The 22,876-nt window shown below is 39.8% G+C and overlaps 1 protein-coding gene across 1 annotated transcript in view; it reads right to left on the bottom strand.

Annotated features, from left to right (window-relative positions):
- Positions 1-19,765: 19,765 nt before the first annotated feature.
- LOC126284471 (sodium channel protein Nach-like) overlaps positions 19,766-22,876 on the bottom strand; it is a 146,999-nt gene continuing 143,888 nt past the window's right edge. Inside the window, exon 11 of the mRNA XM_049983424.1 lies at positions 19,766-20,880. Within this exon, the coding sequence (XP_049839381.1) occupies positions 20,645-20,880 (236 nt within the window). The 3' untranslated portion in view covers positions 19,766-20,644. The remainder of the gene's footprint in view (positions 20,881-22,876) is intronic.

Here is a 22,876-nt window from a genome sequence, read left to right as displayed (position 1 = left end):
AAGTACTGTCGATTTCTCAGTCTTGAAAAACCGCAAGTCTCGCAGTGTGTCATATAAGAACAATGAATCTCATTGATACAGTCCCATGGAGCACACCGGACTTGAAGCACAGCACGCAAATCAAACTCCGAACAAACATAAGAATCAAGAATAGCAAACGTCGTTAATAATATTCTTTGCAAAGTTCTTCAAAGCGATGCATTAACTAACGGTTGTAACGATAAGTGCTGGCTATCTGAAATAATAAATGTAGGAGTATCATTCACTTAAACAGACGAATAGCTATAGAGCAAAAACAATATAATTTTTGGTTTAATTTTCCGTATAATTCCCACAAACTTCTACCCTCTTGTCCTACCTTTTTAGGAGTCTCCTTTTCGTCTCAGCGAAAAAATGCGCTACCTTGATTTCGATTTCGCATCTTCGTTCTCTTTGAACATGGCGGCACGCAAATCTTCTTTAACCCTTTTAAGCCTCAACAATGTGAAAAAATACACTTTGAAATTTTCACGAAATTAACATTTCTCATCTAAATAACGGATACAACAAGAAATTGTCAAAAAGGTGATTTCACTTTGGAACCACTGGGGCATACAATTATCGACCAACATTATTTCCTGTGGAAACAAGCTCAGTAAACATTTTCACTGGAGAGTCTCATGTTACATCAACATTTGGTCCGATCTCTTCGGAGGAGTCCTGCAACATCTTCTAATTTGTACGGTGTAAACCATCTTAACTTTGAGTTTATCATGGAAGGCTCATCTTTGCTGTTATCAACATCACACAATGAACTGCATTTTCAAGAAGTAGTTCAGGATCTGAAAAAGTAGTTGAAGTTCCCGACGTACTCGCGTGGTGGAGAACATTCGCATTAGCATCCTTGTGGTCACTTTCTGCCACAGATATCTCTGCATCTAAATCACTCTGAATTTCTTCTTTTAAAATACGGCCTTTTAGATCACGGGTGACTGCTCGAAACTTCATGAACACATAAAGCCTAATACATGTTGTAGTCTTAAATAACAAGCAAAAAGGGCGTAAATGTAATAAATTTATATCAAATTACAAAAAATAAAAATACACACAGCCCCAGCCGTTTTCTGTAGAAACAACACATAAAAGATGTAGAACAAACTCAAATTTGCGTTACAGTAACTTTAAATTTACTAGGGCAAATCAGAAAGTCTTTGCCTCCACTTTTTATTAGCCAAAGTAATGTATATACAGCAAAGACAAATATTCATCCTATTCCACGTACTTCACACTATTTTTGCACATAATCCCCACACCAGTTCACACATTTGTCCCATCGCAACGCTAAATTTAAGATGCCCCTGTGCTAGAACTCATTCGGCAGACTATGGAACCACCGTCGGAATACTGTCTTGATTTCATTGCTGCTTGTGAACCATTTTCCTGCCAAGAACTTCTTCAGAAGTCCAACAACGTGGATATCAGTAGAGGCGAGATCTTGACTGTATGGTGGGTGGTCCAGAATCTCTTAGTGAAATGCCCAGAGCTTTTCGGCAGTTCTGATTGCCACGTGAGGTCTCGTATTGTCGTGGAGCAGAATCACATTGACTACACTTGAGAATCCCTCAGCACCTCCGTCTCCTGGCAGCCCTCAGAGGTGCCAGTGTGAAACAATAACTGTCGACATTGATGGCTGCACCTTGTGGCATGAAATCCAGCAGGAGCAGTCCACAGCTATCCCAAAAGGCCGTTTAACATCACTTTCCTAACAGGTGGCGCTGAGCAGAATTTTTTTGTCACAGTCGAACCCAGATGTTTCCACTGCCTACTCTGCTTCTTGGATTCCAGCACGAAATGCAGTATCCACGTTTTATCGCCAGTAACAGTGCAGTACAGGAAACCTTCACCCTCCTTGGAGTACCATTCCAGATTATTCAGTGAAGACATCACTCACTTGCCTTGCACCATGTCATCCAACTGCTTAGGCACCCGCCGACGTGAAACCTTCTATTGCCCTAAGCACTCATGAACGATGTCATAAGCACTACCATATGATGTGACGAGCTCCCGGGAAATCGTCGTGATGTGCACACACCGACCTGCTTTCTCCATTCTATCCACGTGGAAAATGATGTTGCTAGTCAGCGACGAACGCGGCATCCCCGACCGCTCACTGTCATGCAGGACTTCATGGCCTTTGTCATATTCACAACACCACCACCACCCACAGTTCTCAAAGCAAGACAGTTTCCCCATAGGTGGGCTGCATTTCCCTGTAGATCTCGATGAGCGTTCGTCCCTTACTCTATAGGAAACGAATCACACTTCGTTGCTCTAACGCCGTGGACGTGTGACGCACAACTGCCATCTTTAACAACTGACAGACACGCCGTGCGGTGGAGCTACCGCCAGATAAGGCCGACCCGAACCAAGAAAGATCCGACACTGGAAATAGATATGTTGACTTCGCATTTACAGCCGTAATTTGGCTAAAAGAAAAAAGGGGAAAGACTTTTTGATTTGCCCCCATACTTAACTTTCACTGTCAGTGCTCTTTTCAGTAAGATCACTATGTAAAAACCACACGTCAAGTAAATTATGTAACAAAAATTTCCAAACACAAATCTCCTACAATCACACAGCAAAAACTCCTCGCAACAAAAGACAATTAATAAAATGGTAGTCTGAGGCAGACACAACTAGGGCCCAAAGAGTTAGTCAACATAAACAGAAAAAATTCAAGAAGTGGAAAAGTCTGGGTAGTAATGAGGATGAGGTAGGAGCTTCAAACCCTCTTCGCCAACAGTTTCCAGTGTCGTTTGTGCCATACGAGGTAGAGTGTTGTCTTGAAGAAGAAAAATGCCTTTCCTCTTATCACACCAGACGTTTCCTCTTCAGTGTGGGCTTGACTTCGTTCTCAATGTAAATGACGCATGAGTAGCGACTCCCGTCGGGTAGACCGTTTGCCGGGTGCAAGTCTTTCGATTTGACGCCACTTTGGCGACTTACGCCTTGATGGGGATGAAATGATGATGATTAGGACAACACAACGCCCAGTCCCTGAGCGGAGAAAATATCCAACCCAGCCGGGAATCGAACCCGGGCCCTTAGGATTGACGTTCTGCACACTGACCACTCTGATAGTCTGAGTAGTTTAGGCTGTTGACAGCGAGTCGCTCCTCCAAAAATCACGGAAAATAGGTCCATGCGCACTCCAAAAGATGGTTAACATAACCTAACCAGCCGATGGTCGCGTTTTGAATTACTTACAGACAGGTGAGTCACGGTGTCTCCAGTACACGCTTTGATACTTGGACTTTGGCGCAAAACGATGTATCCGAGTTTCATCACACGTTAAAATGTCCAAAAATGTGTCACCTTCGCTACTGAAACGATTTTTTAGCTCAGTGCAAGTGCGAGATCTCTGTCGTCTGTGATGAACAGTAAGCTCTCTGTGAACTCACCTTGCTCAAGTCTTACGGTTGTTTAGTTTGTTTTGAAAGGTGGATGAATTTTGCCAACGGTTACTGACTTTTTTCGGCAATTTTTTCAACTGTAAGTCGTCGCAATACGAGTTTGCAACACGGGGGTCTGTATTACCATTGGACACCTGGGTCGTTGCTTGTCGGTTATGCATTTATTGTCACTCTTATACTCATGCCTATAAACTCTCAAGTTTCATGCAACTAGTGTTGTATTATTTGTTCAAATGAGACAATATTTCTGACGTTTGTAAACTTTCCAACAGTAAAAATCGAAGTGCAATACACTGCTCTTCAAATATACTTTCTACGAGCAGGTACAACCTTAGACGTTATGTTTGTATTGTATTGTATGGAACTGAGGACCCAGAAACGATGGTGAGACTTCGTTCCCGCCATAGCCCTCAGTGGTTTACAGCCACACAACAGGTTACAGCAGTCCACTCACCCCACAGCCGCCCACACCGAACCCAGGGTTATTGTGCTGTTCGGCCCCCAGTGGACCCCTCCCCCCCCCCCCCTCCCCCTCCCGGGAACGTCTCACACCAGACTACTGTAACCCCAATGTTTGTGTGGTAGAGTAATTATGGTATATGCGGTGTATGTGGGGAAAGTGCACAGCAATCGCAGACACAGTGTAACTGAGGTGGAATATGGGGAGCCAACCCGCATTCGCCGAGACAGCTGAAAAACCGCCTTAACAACCATCCACAGACTGGCTGACATACCTGACCTCAACACTAATCCGCCAGGCGGATTTTTGCCGGGCACCGGCATGCTTCCTCGCCCGGAAAGCACGGCGTTAGGCCGCATGGCTAACCGGGCGGGCAACGTTATGTTTACATAAATATTAGTTAAATCAATGACTAATTGTTTTCGTGAGGTTGACAACTAAATTTCCTCTCTTTAATTATTGAACAAGGTTACTGATAAAGCCTATTATCAAAACCAAACTTCAAAACTTTACACTTCGAACCGCAATCATTCAGTATGAAACGAATTTAAAAAAGTGAAATGCAATGCAATTAATAGCTGAATGGCAAGAAATCGGCGAAGATGCAATAATTTATGATAATAGGTATAATATAAAGTGTTACGGTACACTGAAGTTTCAATTCAATGAATACGTCGTGGCAGCTAAAAATTTATGCCAGACCCTGTGCCGGTTCCAGAAAAATTTTTCCCCACATGCGACATATAATTTGGTGTCACTCCCTCTTCCGCAGACGTTAATTGCGTTTTCTTGGACTCTAGATCTAATGATCATGATTTTTTTCTTATAAAACATGTCCTTCCCCCATAACAGAAACAAATTTTTGAATTTTATTTCAATACAAAATATTAAAAGGAGAAACAAGTCATTTACATTGAAGGTGTTTCCTGAGATCTTTAGAAACTATTAGTGAAAGCAGAAAAAATTTTATCTATCGTATTGCTCCAACGCAAATAAAAAAAGTATACTAGCTGTTAAACTGAGTGGAAAGGATGAAAATATAAGATTTATGTTGTTTTTGTGCTTAATAATGGATCTTTCCAGTTCTGTAACTTACAAATTATTTTCCTTTCCATCGGAAAAAGAGGAAAATAAACACACAAAAATCATCCAATTTGATAGTGACGCTATAAACCTCTGACACTGCGCAAGTTCTATGTTACATGTGACGAAAACTCAACAGAAAACTGTAATTCATAATGTACTGAAGCAATGTTGTATTTCTTGTTCAGCTACATAAAATTTGAGTCCAATTAGAAGTGGATTTAATCGCAAAGCTTACATTTGTCACATTTACACTAATTAGGATTATACACGGCTCCGCCAGAACATTACGACTACCGACCCACTATCGATAGATATAAACCCATCCAGGCGGGAGCAGCGTCACCTGGCGAGGAATGACTGCTAGTTGGACATATGTATGGTGCATGTAGTATCAGTGGACGTGATGTCCATGTGTGGAACCTGGAAGCGCTCGCCGGCCGGAGTGGCCAGGCGGTTCTAGGCGCTTCAGTCTGGAACCGCGCGACCGCTATGGTCTCAGGTTCGAATCCTGACTCGGGCATGGATGTGTGTGATGTCCTTAGGTTAGTTAGGTTTAAGTAGTTCTAAATTCTAGGGAACTGATGACCTCAGAAGTTAAGTCCCATAGTGCTCAGAGCCATTTTGGAAGTGCACGATCTATCTCTGTTTGGCCGAGCGCAGATTTTGTGACACAGAGCCGTGGCACGAGCAATTCAGAAACTACGTGACTTGTTGGGTGCTTGAGGAGTGTTGAGGTGAGAATCTTCAATACGTAGCGAAACTAGCGTGAAACCAGGTCCAGACGTCTTGGCTGGCTGTCCCCCTTTACAGATGTGCGTCATAGGCTGGGCAGACTGGTAAAACAGGACAGGCGGCTAACTGTGGCGGAACTAACATCAGACTTCAATTCTGGGCGCAGTACAAGTGCATCTAAACACATTGTGCACCGAACACTCCTAATAATGGGCCACCACAGCCGATGACCCATGCACGTGTCATTGTTAACGTGATGACATCGGCAGCTACAACTGAAATGGGCATGTGACCATCGCCACTGGGCGTTGGCGCATTGGCAGAGCGTTACATGGTCTGATGAATCCCAGTACTCTCGTCATCATGCCGATAGGAGGCCACGTATCCATCGTTTTCCACGGGAACAGCTGTTTGACATCTGTACTGTGGGTAGAGACAGGTTGGCGTCGGCTACATCATGCTCTAGGGAACATTCACGTGAGTATCCATGGGTCCAGTGTAGCCCGTGCAAGGCACCATGATGGTCAAGGAATATCGTACACTTGTTGCAGACCACATATACACCTTCATGACGGTCATGTTTCCCAACAGCAGGAGCATTTTTCAACAACATAATGCACCATGTCACAAGCTCAGAAATGTGATGGAGTGGTTCATGGAATACAGTGGCGAATTCCAATTGACGTGCTGCCCCTCCCCCCCCCCCCCCTCCGCCCCCACCCATCGCCCCACCTCGCCAAATCTGAACCTGATGGAACATACCTGGAAGGTGACTGAACAAGACGTCAGACCTCATCGCCCCCCTGCTCAGAATTAACGGGAATTAGGTGACTTGCGTGTGCAGATGTGGTGCCGACTCCCTACCAAGGCCTCATTGCTTCCACGCCATGACACATCGCCGCTGTCATGCGTGGCAAAAGGGGGAGGGGGGGGGGACATTGGCTGTTAGGTACATGGTCATAATGTTCTGGATGAACAGTGTGTACTGAAGTCTGTTGTGTCCCATAACCACAGATTCGCAATTATCTCTCAAACGGCTTATTTGTCTACCCATGTTTACAAAAACATTTACGATTCTATTATCGTGTACCACCACACATGTCAATTTCCGCTACCAGTTAAGATAAATCCTGCATATAGATTTTGCATTTAGGTGGCCCTGACGTCTGTCTAAGCCTGGTGCTCCAAGCAGATGCTTGTGTCGCTTTGCTTGGTTCTTAAACCAGTCCTTATCATTTCATTAATATTTACTCTTGTTCCTGTAGTTCAATACGAAACCATTACTGTCTATTTGTGACATATGTCTAGGGTTATATAGGTAAAACCATTCATTGAACTTACTCAAAAACACTACTGTAGATTTCTAGCTGCTAGTTACGAATTCTTCTTTGCCATAGTGCACGGTCCAATCACATTAACGTGTCCACCGTCTATTTGGACGTCAACGTTAAATAACAACCCACATATGGCAGGAGCCACAACTAGCACGATAATTTGAAATTTGTGGTAATTTCTTATAGGACCAAACTGCTGAGGCTATCAGTCCCTAAGCTTACACACTACTTAATCTAACCTATTTACGCTAAGAACGACAGACACACACCCATGCGCGGCAGGAGGAGCCACATGAATCATGGCAAGACGCTTGAGACCGCACTGCTATCGCGCACAGAGGAGGGTGTATAATGCATGTCGGGGCAGATATAAAACAGTGTAGTCACTGTCCCAAGGTGGAAAAGGAGCGATTTATCTGATGGTCAAAAGGGCATGGTCATTGGCTTTCGGACCAGAGGTGAAAGCATTTCCGAATCAGCCCCCTATTTGCATGCTGTCAACAGTTAAAGATATTGCGCATGGCAATCTGGCACTTTCCAAAACTTATGCTGAGGCAACTGTGGTACACTGTGGGTCATAGGAGTGAATGACAGCTGCAGAGATGTGTATGGTCAAATAGAAGTGCAGCTGTTAACTGACAGCCCAGATAAACCAAGGGGCTACCAACAATTCAAAGACAGTTGTTGCACATGGGTCTGCACAGCAGGTGGCTGGTTCATTCATATATGCTGATTGCTATTCATCAGGGACAAGGGCTGGAATTTACACGCCAATACCGCAACTGCACGTCTGTTGAGTGCAACAGGTGGCCTTTCCAGACATTTTAGGCTCCATCTGACGGATCGCCATTGGCTTGTGCCATGTGAAACAACTGAAACCCCCTGCAAAAATCGTCGGAATTTTGTATCTATCAATGGGGATCATGTCCATCCCTACCAGGAGCTTGTTTTTCCTCGGCACGGTAGCATGTACCAGCAGGAAAATGTAGTGCGTCACACTGCTCGCACTGTACTTGTGTGGCTCAAAGAGCATCAGGATGATTTCACTGTACTCCCCCGGCTACCAAACTCAAGGAGTTTAAATTCAGTCGAGAATCTGTGGGACCACATCGATCGGACTGTGCATGTCATGGATCCGCAACCATGAAACCTTGAGCAGCTGGCCAAGACCCTGGGGTCGGGATGACTCAACATACTTGTCAGCACCTCCCAGAATCTCATTGACTCTCTTTCTGCATATCTCGCTCCAGTCCGCAGCTCAAAAGCTGCAGTTGCTGGTTGTATATGAGAGTAATCATTATTCACCCAACTTTATTCAAGCATAAACAAAGAAATTTGTGTTGAGAAAAGCTGTTCGTTAAGGTCATTAACTGTAAAAAACGAAATTCCTTATCTTTGACATATATTAACAACATACTTTTTACAGAGGAACTGGTACTGATATGTAAGTTGGGTCCAGAACCTGAAATAAATTTTAGCACACTGTTAGCAACACCAACGCACTTTCAATAAGCTGTACTACTAATAAAGTTGTACTTTACGACAATCACAAAAAATTTTAAAAATAGAAGTTTTGGCAAATGTTGTTGACTACCACTCAGAACATGCTTTTTAAAGAGATGAAGACGCGTAGATATGGTCCAGTACAGAAAATATTGAGCTGACATTCATTTTGAAAAGTTACTCTACTACTAAAACTTAAAACGTTTGTAACTGAAAAATTTAAAATACTTATGGAATCTAGTAGAAGACGTCATTAAAAACATTTTTTTTCAAAATTTGAGAATATATAGTACCTGACTGTTACGACGTGACAACCGGTTGACAGTTTTGTCTACCGATTCACGATCAAGACCGTGACAAAATTTACTGCGCCCCTAGGTTTCAATTACTGCGTGCGCACAGATGACAATTGTCACTCTCATGAATTTTCCGCTCCTCTTTTGCTTTTTCAACTATCAACCCAGTCATTATCTTTACATGCGACACATATTCCAAAAGCCAAAATCCGAATTCGGAAATCGTTTTTCGGTGTCATATTTACATTTTAAGGTCTGAAGTGGATTTGCTTGCCCTCTTAAATTTGAGGCCTGTAAAACAGCTGATACAGTTAATGAGTTAGTCAGCACAATCTCTATTTCTCTTCAGTTAGACAAGCTGTAAACAGCTCCAGTCTAATATTTTTACTTATCCTTCACTGTTCGAGAAACCACTCTGTCCATATTAGCCGAAAATTTGTAAAAACAAGACGAAACCTGACAGCCCAACCACGTTTCAAAATCGGGTGCCTTTAAATGGGAGCGAAGGTTGATTGTGGTATTGGAAAGCCGGCAACCAATACCAGAATAACAGTGTTGAAAATTTTGACCCTCCCTAATTTATTCATCTATGAATCAGTATGCTTTCTCAAGTTAAATCAAGAATTCTCTTCTCTATAGAGTGAAATGCACAACTATCAAACCAGAAACAGGCATGATTTCCATATAAACATACATTCAAAAGCTGTGTACCACAATGTGTGATGTATCTGCCCAAAATAATGTTCAATGTCTTACCAAAAGAACTAAGAAACTTACAAAACTTATATATATTTCAAAAAGAATTAAAGAAGCTACTATTAGGTCAATGTTTCTATACCGTTCACGAATTTCTTTGCTATCTAAACAGATTGTGCTCATCTTTTGATTTTTTTGCATGCTCTCTCCCTCTCTCTCTCTCTCTCTCTCTCTCTCTCTCTCTCTCTCTCTCTCTCTCTTTCCGTATTACAGTTCCTATATCAAGTATATGACAAAATGGATGATAGTAAATTGAACTGAATTGAATTTTATAGAAGTAGTGGAAGAAAGACCAACATTATTGACATAAATTTGTAGAATTGTTCAGACATAAATAAGAAAATTAAACGAGAAAGCAGTCGAATAGTGTTTTCAAGTCCTTGGGACATCATGTGTTCATCTGTAACAATCTTATGTTTCTATTTTTGTAAGTAAAACTCTTCAAAACTGTCAACATTCATTCGAAAATACTGAAAAAAAAATTTGGATGTTGTCAAAGTTACGAAATATTGTGTAAACCATTCTCCTTACTAGCCTGTCACTCCAAAGGGTGTGTACACATTATTCTTATTTATGATATTTTATTTTACTGCGTCTCACAAGTTCGCAAATAAACACTGTTTCTTTGAAATCTGTATCAAAAACTAATGCTTAGATTCCAAAAATTTTTTGTGATTACCATTCTTCGTGAGCGAGTCCTCTTTGATGATGCAACATGGCAATGTCAGAAACGTTTTTGACATGTTAACAACAATCACCCATGCACACTAGTCCTTACTGTGCACATATCGCAAAAAATACTTACATTAGAGACTGCACAGTTGGCTTGTGCATAATGCCATGCACAGTGAGAGGTAAATTCATTTCTTTCCTCCGTGTGTAATACGTACCATTATAAATTCTACCTCAATTCAGTGTAATGGAACATGATGTTAACAGTGACTGCCGCAATGCTTAACGCTGCAGTATAGTTTGCACGTAAGGGCCAGCAAACTCACAAAAATAAACTCAGCCAGCCCGAGTATACCAATAATTTGCCTATTGAATGAAGGAGCAGAAAAGCAAAAATAAAATCCATGCAAGGCAATGAGTTATGGCACTAGGTGACACCATGAGCGTCAGCATAGTAGATCTATCAGTAGTGGAATAATGTGCATTTAAGTATATAAGCTCCAGTCCAGATTGTCAGTCAGTAAAGAGAGCATTCAAATACGTAAAACGTACTATCCAGTGGGAAACAAGCATATTTAATGTGTCTCGAAAGGTGCAAGAAATGTCTTAATAATACCTAGGGGTATGTGTGTGACTAGGATCTAAAACATATGTCCAGTAAAAGTGGTATGGTTAAAGCACAATAGTTGAAAGAAGCATCTACTCCCAACAAGCTGACACTCAGCATGGTAGCTGATAAGAGGTAATGCAAATAGAAAATGTCCTGCTATTCATAGTTACTGACATGCCACCAGCTCGTTGCAACTAAAGCTTACAGCACACAGTTAAGGCCCTTGAAACTCACCTTGTCAGTTTGAGTACAAAGCATGATTTACCTTTTGGGCTACTGAAAATTTACTGAAATTCATCCAGGCAGTATGTCGTGTTACACATATTCGTTGCAGCAGGATGATACCGTGCTGTAACTTTCTCTTAATGTTCATTATTAGTTATTGGTATATGGAGACAGCAATGTCATTCTTTTATTACGTTGATACAGAATTTTGCTCTATATTGTCTGAAATCGTTTAGCTCAGTATTCCAGACAACAAATTTTGTACCTAGGAACAGTGTTTATGCAGTGTGGTAGCCACAACATTAGTATACTGTAGACTGAATGTTCCCACATATCGATACGCTGCCTCTGCCATCAGCATCACATTCAACAGCTCCACAGCTTTTATCCTATTTTTAATTGCTGTAGTTTCACCCATCAGAAAGTTGGGATTTGTACATTCATTAATTGCAGCAAAATAACCAGTTACTAGTATGTAGCTAGCTCATATATGAACCTCTCTACCTACATCTCTACTCTACAGACCACCATGAGGTGCATGGCACAGGGTATGTTCCATTGTACCATTATTAGGGTTCCTTCTTTGTTCCATTCACATATGGAGCACAGGAACAATGATTGTTTGAATGCCTCTGTGCATGCAGTAATTATTCTAATCTTATCCTCTTGATTCCTGTGTGAGCATTACTTTGGGGTTGTAGTATATCCCTAGAGTAATCATTCAAAGCTGGTTCTTGAAATTTTGTTAATGGACTTTCTTGGGATGGTTTACATATGTCGTCAAGAGTCTGCCAGTTCAGTACCGTAAGTATCTCACCTATGAATTAAACATATCTGTGACCATTCATGCTGCCCTTCTATGTATACATTCAATATTCCCTGTTAGGCCTATTTGGTATGGGTTGCACACCCTTGCGTAATATTTTAGTAATGGTCACATTAGTGATTTGTAAGCAATCTCTTTTGTAGAGTGATTGCATTTCCCCTGTATTTTACCAATAAACTGAAGTCTACCACCTGCTTTACCCACAACTGAACCTTTGTGGCCATTCCATTTCATACCCCTACAAAGTTTTATACCCGGGTATATGTATTAGTTGGCCAATTCTAACAGTGACTCATTGGTATTGTCATTGTGGGATACTGTATTTTTTTCATTTTATGAGGTGAAAAATTTTACACTTTTGAACATTTAGAGCAAGTTGCCAATCTCTTCCAGATTCAAAATATTATCAAGGTCTGACAATATTTATGGAGTGCCTCTCACGTAGTACTTCATTATAGATAATGGCTTCATCTTCAAAAAGCCTGATGTTACTGTTAACATTGTCTGCAAGTCATTAATGTACAACATGAACAACAATGGTCCCAATACACTTCCCTGGAGGACATCTGATGTTACTTCTACACCTGAGAATAATTCTCCACGCAAGACAACATGCTGTGTTCTCGCTACCAAAAAGTCCTCAATCCAGTCACAAATTTCACTTGAAACCACATATAATCACACTTTTGACAATAAGCGTAGATGTGGTACTGAGTCAAAAGCTTTTTGGAAACCAAGAAATAGTGCACCTACCTAGTTGCCTTAGTCCACAGCTTTCAGTAAGTAATGTGAGAAAAGTACGAGTTGGGTTTCAAATGATCGATGCTTTTGAAATCTATGCTGGTTGTCATTGAGGTGATCATTCTGTTCAAGATACTACATTATGTTTGAGCTCAGAATACATTTTAAGGTTCTACAACAAATCGATATCAAGGATATTGCACAGTAGTTTTGTGGATCACTTCTACTATCCCTCCTGAAGACAGATGTAACCTATGCCTTTTTCCAAGAACTGGGCATGGTTTTTTGTTTGAGGGATCTATGATAGATTATGGTTAGAAGATGAACTAAATCAGCTGCAAATTCAGTTTAGAATCTGACAGGGATTCCATCAAGACCTGGAGCTTTATTCCATTTTTAATGATTTCAGCTGCTTCTCAACTCCACTGACACAAAAACTTATTTCATTCATCTTTTCAGTGGTATGAGGATTAAATTGGGGAAATTCTCTTGGGTTTCCCTTTGTAAATGAATTGCTGAAAATGAAGTTAAGCATTTCAGCTTTTCCTTTGCTGTCCTCAATTTCAGGCCCTGTCTCATTTACTAGGAGCATCAGAATTTCTTTGGATTTTGTGACATGTCATTTGACAATATTATGCTACAGTACTCATTGAAGGTATCACATATTGCTCCCTTGACAGCCAAATGCATTTCATTCAGCATCTCTCTATCTATGTCCCTAAGCATTGTTTTACACCTACTATGCAATTCTTTAGAAGTTTCTTTACAGTAACTGTATGCCATGGAGGTTTGCTCCCACTACAAACTGTTCTACTGGGTACATATCTATCCAGTGTGTGGTCTTTAAACATGAGTCACAGTTCCTCTACATGTTCATGACCTGTACTGAAAGTTTTAATTTCTTTACTGAGATATGACACTACTGATTTTTATCTAGTTTACTGGACATATGTATCTTTCTGCTTGCTTTAATTGTCCTTTGTACTTTGGTAAAGTTGCCACAACTGTGTTATGGTCACTGATACCTAGGTCAAACACAGATATTTATTATTCACTACACAAATTTTCCTCTTTGGTAGACCCTGTAAAATTTCTTTTTGGTTTAAGTGTGACATTTTAGCACATATTTTCACAGCCAAGCTTAATGTCACTTCCTAACTGAGTTTTTTATGTTGTAAGAAGTAATGTACTCAGTCGTAATGTTTGCAGGTCACAGATCTTTCCAGGTAAACACAACAGTAATTTCATATGACATGCATACAACTAATGTTACATGATAGTACTTATATATAGGGTCACATTTAAAATATAGGGCCACATTTAAGCACAGTCTATATAGGATGCAGCCTATTGACTTTTTCAACAAACGGATGCACACCATAAAAATTTAAAATAAAAAAGTATTTGTTTTAAGACTGTGATGGGGGCTCTCATGTAATCATAAAACATGAACATGTAATTATTTTGCATAGCCTTATTCAGCTGTATTTTTATATGGACAGCCAACATGAATAAAGTCAACATTTGTTTCTCGAACTCTGCATTCCCTCGCATCAAATTTCTAGTGGCACCCAGTGAAACAGTGGTACTAGGCAAAACCATTAAGCCTTTGAAACAGAATAGTTGACAAAATTTTGTCAGTTTGAAATGAGTTCAACTTTGTGGAAAATTGATTTCTTCTATACTTCATTTCACGCAAAATGTAAAATGTCAAAGGTTGTTTTCCTAATATTGAGACTGCTCTAAGAATATAACTGTCACTTGTGATCACAAATAACAGGGGTAAAAGGTCATTTTCAAAATTTAAATTTATCAAAAACAGGCTTCATAATGTCTCTTTAGGAGACAGACTCAATATTTTCATTTCATTCAGCATCGAAAGTGATATTTTAAGACAACTCATTCCTTTTATCTTGCATACACTTAATAAACATATGTGCTTATAGTTGTAACATATTATTTTTCAAGCTGAAATAATAATATTCACATGTACAAGAATCTGAGGTTTTTTTTATTTCAGAAGTATAATTGTTCATAGTGATGTTAATGAATCATGTTGGATACCTTAATGATTTCAGTTTTTTTTATTCTTTAGTCTCATCAGTTCAATAAATGGCAAAGGGTAAAGTAAAATTTTGTGTAACCAAACAACACTTCACCAGAAGATGATGGGTATGAAACTCATTGAAATGTTGTGACAAGACAACGCCACCACTCAGCTGATAACCCGAGAAGAATTCATCAGTGGAATACACCAAGAAAGACTGCAATAGCATATAAACAACAAACTTTAAATGCTGTGTATAGGCTTTAATTCAAAACTTGCTCTAAAATGCTGTTTGTGTTGGCAAATCATGACAGAGTTTATAATGGTGCAGATAACATCACAGGTTCAGTGTAGTGGTCTAAATACGGCACTGATTATAGGTCACATGTGTACATCTTAATCCACAACATTGTTGAACAGTGTACTTTAAATCAGGAAACATGGCAGGACCAGTAGTTGTGGAGTATCAAGCGCCAATATTAAGTGAAGAATCTAGAAATATATTTCAGTCCCCAACACACTGCTCTTGAGAGGCCACAAATACAATTTGAAGAATTGCATGTTTGTCATCAACTGCTCAAATTTATTATTTATATTCTCCTAGTTTCAATCACAGAAACCATCTTCACAGGAAGAAAAACAAGCTGCAGGACTGAAACTGTTCGAAAATAAATAATAAATGTGTACTTATGATGGCAAGCATGCATTTCTTCAAATTTCTGACAGCTGTATTGAGTCAGCTCATTAAAATGTTAAATGTTACACTAATTACAATTCGCACAGAGGGATGCATTCAAGCATTCTTCTTTCTGCTCTCTATATGTGACTGGAAGAAGGCAAAGCTCTAATGTGTTGCAGAATGCTAAGTACCATCTACCATTCAGTTCATAGTGGTTTGTAGAGTGTAAATGTAGATGTAGAATTAGAGGTGCTAAAGGTATCAGACCTATCTAGAGATGAAGTATTTTGAATTGATCAAGTACTTGCTGTGGCTCAATATTCCACAGCATCACCCAGCAAGTTCTTCATGAGACATTTTGAAACAACACAGCATTGTGTACTGTGACGTGAGACCCATACAGTAAGCAGATAACTCAGCATCTACCTAGCTCAGAGTATCAACCTAAATACCAGTACAATTGAACTTTTAGTTTCCTCAGTGTGATAACTTCAATAGACCACAGTGTCCAATACTCTTGGTTCTCATCTTTTGCTTAATATTGTCAAGAACACACCAAGAATGTGAGCTTAGTTTCACAGCGAGTGTCAAAATAGTTGTCAGTTATCGTGACAGATGGTTCCCAGAACACTAATATCAATTACATGTTCTGGTCTTCTTCAAAGGAATACTGAATCAATAAATTTGTCTGTTGGCGCAGGATGTGAATTCAGTTTTTGTGATTTTCTGAGTTGCATTTGTGTGTGTGTGTGTGTGTGTGTGTGTGTGTGTGTGTGTGTGAGGGTGTTGTCTATTTTCGACAAAGTCCTTGTCGGCCTAAAGCGCACACTTCCCAACAGTCTTTTTGTTGTGCTTATCTGTGAGTTAGCATCTCTGCTATATGGTGGGTAGCAACTATCCTTTTGATAAGATTGTTACATTCCATTGTATTATGTTTCATATGCCACAATAAAGAAGAACATTTAAGGATGTCACATAAAAGGTGTAAATTAATAGAGACACACAGCTGCCAGAATATATTTATGTTGGCTTCATCTCAGTTAATTACATAAATTCTCTATATACTGCTAGCTTCATATTAACAGGAGTGCAGTAACTGTCACAGAATAACAATTATTAGCTATTGTCCAAATGGAGGTAGTTTCACATCAAGTGTTTTAGAAGTTTTCAGTCCTCAATGCATAATAACCAGATAGTTATTAAAAGAAGTGTTTAATAAAATACGCTTCTTGATGCAAAAAGTGAAGTAGAAAGACAATAAAAAAATAAAATGGCTAAAAGCTCACTTTATGACAATCATTATGTTGCACCTATCTGTGACTCAGTTGATTAAAATATCAAGTTAAATTTACAAAGAAATTGGCAGTAATAATCCAATTATTAGTAGGACATTGAAACCACTCTGGCCAGGATGCAAGCTCGGATTTAGTTAGGAGAGTCATAAAACTGTTGAAACCTGTGCCACAACTATTGTAACTGGTCCTCAAAAATCCTGGAAACTGGGATTAGGATGGAGTTGACAACCAAGTTTGTCCCACACATGTTGTGTTCCACCAGGGGTAGATCTGGGAATCTTGCCGGCATCAGGAGTATCTCAAAATCAACAGTTTATAGAGATACATTTCATGTGTGAGCAAGCATTATAATGTTGGAAAATGACACCACAATACTGCTACATGAGAGGTAAGACATGAGGGTGCCACTCTCAACTGTTGTTTCATCTGAGTTCCCTCAATCACTACCAGAATCATACCTGACAGCTCCCCACACCATGGTGCCAGTAATAACAGTGCTGTGCTTCTCCATAACATTTGAAGAATGGGACCTCTCTCCAGGTCGCCAACCTACTTGCTGATGATTGTTGACCAGGGCAGCACAGAACTCTGAGTCATCACTGAACACAGTGTGATACCATTCATCAGCAGTACATGCTTCCTGGTCACAGCACTACTCCAAAAGCAGCTGTTTGTGTTGTGGTATTAATGACAGCCTACGCATGGGATAGTAAATCTCCACCCCAGCTGCTGCTAGTGTCTGACCAATGGTGTGGGATGACAAACAGTGTAGTAGGAAGTCTATTACTTGTTCCTGGATGGCAGACAAACTTGTGAAGTGATTACAATGTGCCTAGTGCATAATATGCGTGTCTTCCTTGTGGCAGTGAGATGTGGTCAACCAGAACCTCGACAACAAGTATACCACACTTCACATTCCCATGAAGTCCAACAGTGGGACACAGTCAGTCCCAATTGCCCCATGCATCTATAGTGGAGGATTAGACCAGCTGGCCAAATGGAGATTCATAATAAGGCCTCTTTCAAACCCCCTCACATGCTGGTAACACCGTATGACATGAGTACACAGCACTTCCATATTTTCACAGTGATCACTCAACATGTTGTGCTCTTCATGTTCCTTGTATACCCTGCTGCCTTATATACCCTTTAAATTACGGACTGGTGGTTTGTAGGTGTGGAGCTGGCACCCAATAGTGTTTCACAAATGTCCCATCAGCTTCAGATCAGGTGAATTTGGTGGGTAAGACATCAAAATGAGTTAACTATCATTCCCATTAAATCTCTGTAGCATAATTCTGCATTTGTTATGTGGACAACAGACAGTTATCCTGCTTGAAGATCCCATCACCATCAAGAAGGCATCAAGCATGAAAGGATACACACGATATACAATAATATTCTCACATTTCATAGCTGTGAAGCTGTCTTCAAGTACTACCACAATAACATAATACTACCCTCAGTGGGTGGGTCAATGACACAGTGTACATTTCAAGCAATAATTTGACTGGATGATGCCATACCCAGACACAACTATAGACCTGGTTTAACAGGAAATGTGATTCATGGTCCAGTCTTGGTGATCCTGTGCCCAGTGCAATTGTAATCGATGATATCATTGGATCAACAATGGGAACATGGAAATGTTGTATGCTGTGGACCCCATTTTCATCAGTGTTGTTGAATAATAAGCTCTGAAACAATTGTATCCACACAGCATTGTACTCTGTTGTGGGATCTGCTACGTGTCAGTGCCTGTCTTTCTTTACAGAGCAGGCAAGTGTCTGACCACATTCTGCAATGAGTTGTCGACATCCCACCCCTTGTTGCCTACTCATTGTTTCACCACCCTTCAACCAATTTCCATAGATATTCACAACATTAGTACACAAACAGCCAGCTGGACTGCCAGTTCAAATACGCTCATTGCAAGGTGCCAGGTCATAACGATCTGCCCTTTGTCAAAGTCGCTTATGTCAGTGGATTTCCTTATTTGCAGAATGTATCATCACTGGAATGAATCCTTATTCATCTCTGCTCATTTATATACTTTCCTTACCATGTCACAACACCGCCAAGCAGCGTCCAAACTCATGGAGTGTAATGGCCATAAAGTTTTGGCTCATCAGTATGACCCCACAATTTCGACTCCAAAAAGGATGCAAAGCATACATGAAAAATAATTGCTGTTTTACATTGCAGTTGTGTAGATTTCAGTCATCAGTGACCTTTAAGTTAAAATGTAAGTAACTTTATGGAGTTCATGTAATCAGAAACAGTGTAATAAATGTCAAGCAGGAATTAATAATTTGCCATTGTTAGACATATGTAGATCTATCATGACAGTAGACTGGCACATCATCAGAATGATCAAGTATGTGATGGCCATTAACAACCCTTCTAGAAATGTTATCATGCAATTTTGTGTTACATATAAGTTGCAAAAACATTAAGGTGTTTGTTATCCAGCAGTAGATCAAGGAATCTGATGGTTGATGTTTCATCAGTCATAATGTGGTTCACCAAATGGATTTGGATGTAAATAGTGGATTTAGTGTCAGGTAAACATTGTGGTCCATAATTGGAAGACCATGAAGATGAATAATGTTGGAGTACAGGGACTTAGAAACCATGGTGACAGGCACGGTGTCTGGGAGTAATGTATATCATTGACTTGCTCCGCATCCCTGAAGATACTCCTTGACAATGAAATACCAAACTATTTATTCTGCTCATTGTAAAGCTTCTTGATTCAATTCATTATATAAGTCTCCTAAATGGTAACAAGATAAGGCCATGGGGATGGTATATGTTGGTATACAGGGATATAGCAACCACCGTGTATATATTGACATGCATCAGCTCCCTGAAGATTCTGCTTGATGATGCATTCTACAGGATGTGATGAATCAGAGAGGACTGTAGGGACAGCATGCCACAGCCAAGCTTAGCACAAGGAATAATCTGCAATGTTATTGTAATTAAATTGATGGTTGTGCTATTTCATTGTGGAAGAAAATGTGAAAATCAAGAACAGATGCCTGGTTAATTACACAATCACTCTTATTTATTGTCATTCTGTAGGAAAATATGTTAATTAGGAATAACACAAGACTTTTCAACTAGATGAACTTAATATACCAGATTTTTTAGAAATCATGAACAATAAATTCCTATTATCCATTTTTAAGAGATAGGATATATCTGTTTACTATGTTGTCACAGACGATCCATTATTCTCTTTATAAGAAAGATAAATAATTAGAAAATTTAATGTCAGTTGATCCTCACAGTAAATGGAGTGCAACAACATTTCCTCCATGAAATGAGAATGGATTTATTGACAACCACAGATATCCATAACATTTTATTCTTCAGGTAACTTTTCTACTAATACACAAACTTATTCCCTATAATTTAAAAATTTTCTGTATAACAGTGAGTCTTAATTTCATGTAACAGTGCAAGTTTTCATTCATGTGTCCCTTATGACATCACTTTGGAATCATAACAATGTTCCATCAATACTCCCTTACAACTATTGATGTGTGCAATCAATGCTTAACTACAGATCCTCAATATAGATTTGTGCAACATCTAATAGAACAATGTAAGTAAGCAGCAAGATTTATGTTTCAATTTAAGCACAGTACTAAATCATATGACACCTGCTTAAAAATATCTTGCACATTATATTATGAAAATTAACACTAATCAAGCAAATATGGGATTAATTGTACAAGTAACAAGATATCAGTGATATTGTTATCTCTCCTGGCAATGTGACATTATATAACATACAGTGTGTATAGCATTGTAATAACATGGAGTTGCTTATTACATATTAATAAAAGTTGATAAAGTATATTATTTCATGAGCAACATAGACTCTAGTTGATAATATTGCTAAACCACATAAAATGAGAATTACTTCTGAAAATCCCTTGGAGAAGGGTGTCTGATTTGTTGCTTAAAATTATTGCTCAAAGGCTGGGCAAACTCTGTTTCATGTGAGATTACCTTCATTCTATGATTTTTGTTTGCGTTAGAGTCATTTATATTTACACAATGGTAAATACTTCTCACAAAAAAATACATTACAAATTCAACAACACTGAGCAAACTTGCTCCAAGGAAAAATCCAGCAGTCCCTCCTATTGATACTGAAAAGAAAATCAGAAGTTTTATTCATTCATTACGTTGTATGTTTAAAGGTATTCTTAAGGTATAGACAAACAAGAACGTAAATTCACAAGACTGAAGTCCATAAAGAAAAATTGACTTCTGTGACTAAGCTAATTAGAGCACTTCTTTATTATGATACTAGTCATAACGTAAATTCATGAAACAATCAAGTGAAACTTACAAGGGATTGGCATTATACTTATCAGAAAGATGTTGCACCCCCTCTAGTCTGGAAGCATACACTGACTTGTTTGGGAAGGGTGTCATGAAGCCATTGTATCCTCTCATGAGATGAGCTTTTCTGCAGCTGTTGTAAGTCTCCTTGATATACCAGATACTGACACTGGGATGGAGTTGACATCCATGTTGGTCTCACACATGTTCTACCAGGTGCTGCAAATGTTGCTGGCCATGGAGTATGTGAACATCAAGCAGAGTGTTCATAAAGACAAATATCTCATGTAGATGAGTGCTATCCTGTAAAAACAGTGCCCTGATACTGTCACACAGGACTTAACTTGTGAAAGCACAGGATGTATGTGGTGTATTGTTGTGGGGTCAGAATTCCCTCAGTCGCTACCAGCCATCGCCTGAATGACGTCACATACAATGGCTCTCCACATCACAATACCACGCGTAACATCACTATGCCTCTCCATTGGAAGAAGAGGATCTCTCTCCATGTTGCCAGCATAATCATCAATGTTGCCCATTCAGGTTAGTGCCATCCATCTGCAGTCCACGAGTCCATGCTTCCCAGTCATGACACAACTCTGTGTCTATTGATGTGCTTAGCCAGTTTAGATGTAGCATGCTCACATAAAACACTGTGCAGAGAACATAAGTTAAATGACAAACAATGTACGTGTTTACACCAGTTGCTCTGCCTTCCATACTGTAGGATTTATCAGTCTGTGGATGGAATAGGTGGTAGTGGGTAGGTGCACAGTACAGGTTTTTACTGTGTGGATGACTGCATTGGTACGAACCTTGGGGTAGGGATAATGGTTTGGGAAACTTTATCCCTTCCCTATGGGACCGTCCCCACAGTAGAAACTTACACCATACATCCACTGACTACTATCTACTCCAGTTCCTAATCTGGGTGATGGGAAAGGATTGATGAGGTTTAAGAAATTGGTAGAGTTTGGAAAAGTCACCCAGAACCCAGGGTCAGGGGAGACTTACTGATTGTTGAGGACTGCATCAGATAAGATTTGAAAACCTGAGAGCTTAAAGATGGAAGATAGGGTATTACGCAACACAGAGATTACTGCTAAAACATCATGCATGAGTTAGTAGGAATGAAAAGCTAAGTGCATTGTATGCGTTAGAGGCAGGAGGGGGGATGGCAAAAAAACAAACACATCAGAAAATGAAAGATATAGAAAACTAAAAGGGAATGAAGAAAGGAATAGTTTCTGTGAAGTAATTCTGAAGCCAAAGAAATTAACATAAATTAAGGCTAGGTGGGTGGTGAGAACCAAGGACATGTTGTAGTACCAATTCCCACCTGTGGAATTCTGAGAAACAGGTATCTGGAGGAATAATCCAGATAGTATGTGCGGTGAAACTGTCACCAAGGTCATATTGTAGAACATGCTCTGCAACAGGATATTTTGTGATGCCAGCATACACCCTCTGCTTATATCCATTCATCCTAACTGATAACTTGGTAGTACCAGGATTGAATGTGATGGCCCAGGAAATTTGCTGTTGAACCCAGTGAAGGCTGAGGTGAGGATAGTGCAATACTGTTGCAAAGAGTCTGTGTCTGAACAAATATAATTGCCTCAAATGCTAAGACTGCATGGGAGGGGATGTTTGACATGAAAAGAATGGCAACTGTCAAAATGTAAGAACTGTTGTTTGTTAGTAGGTTCAATGTGAGCAGAACTGCTTAGCTGACCTTTCTGCAGGATTAGATCAACACCAAGGAAATTGCTAGGGATTCAGAATAGGACCATGTGAAAA

This window comes from Schistocerca gregaria, chromosome 8, assembly GCF_023897955.1.
Source record: "Schistocerca gregaria isolate iqSchGreg1 chromosome 8, iqSchGreg1.2, whole genome shotgun sequence".
In the NCBI taxonomy this organism is placed as follows: Eukaryota; Metazoa; Arthropoda; class Insecta; order Orthoptera; family Acrididae; genus Schistocerca; species Schistocerca gregaria.
Note: the sequence above shows the minus strand (reverse complement) of the source record. Positions and strands in the feature narration are given on the sequence as shown.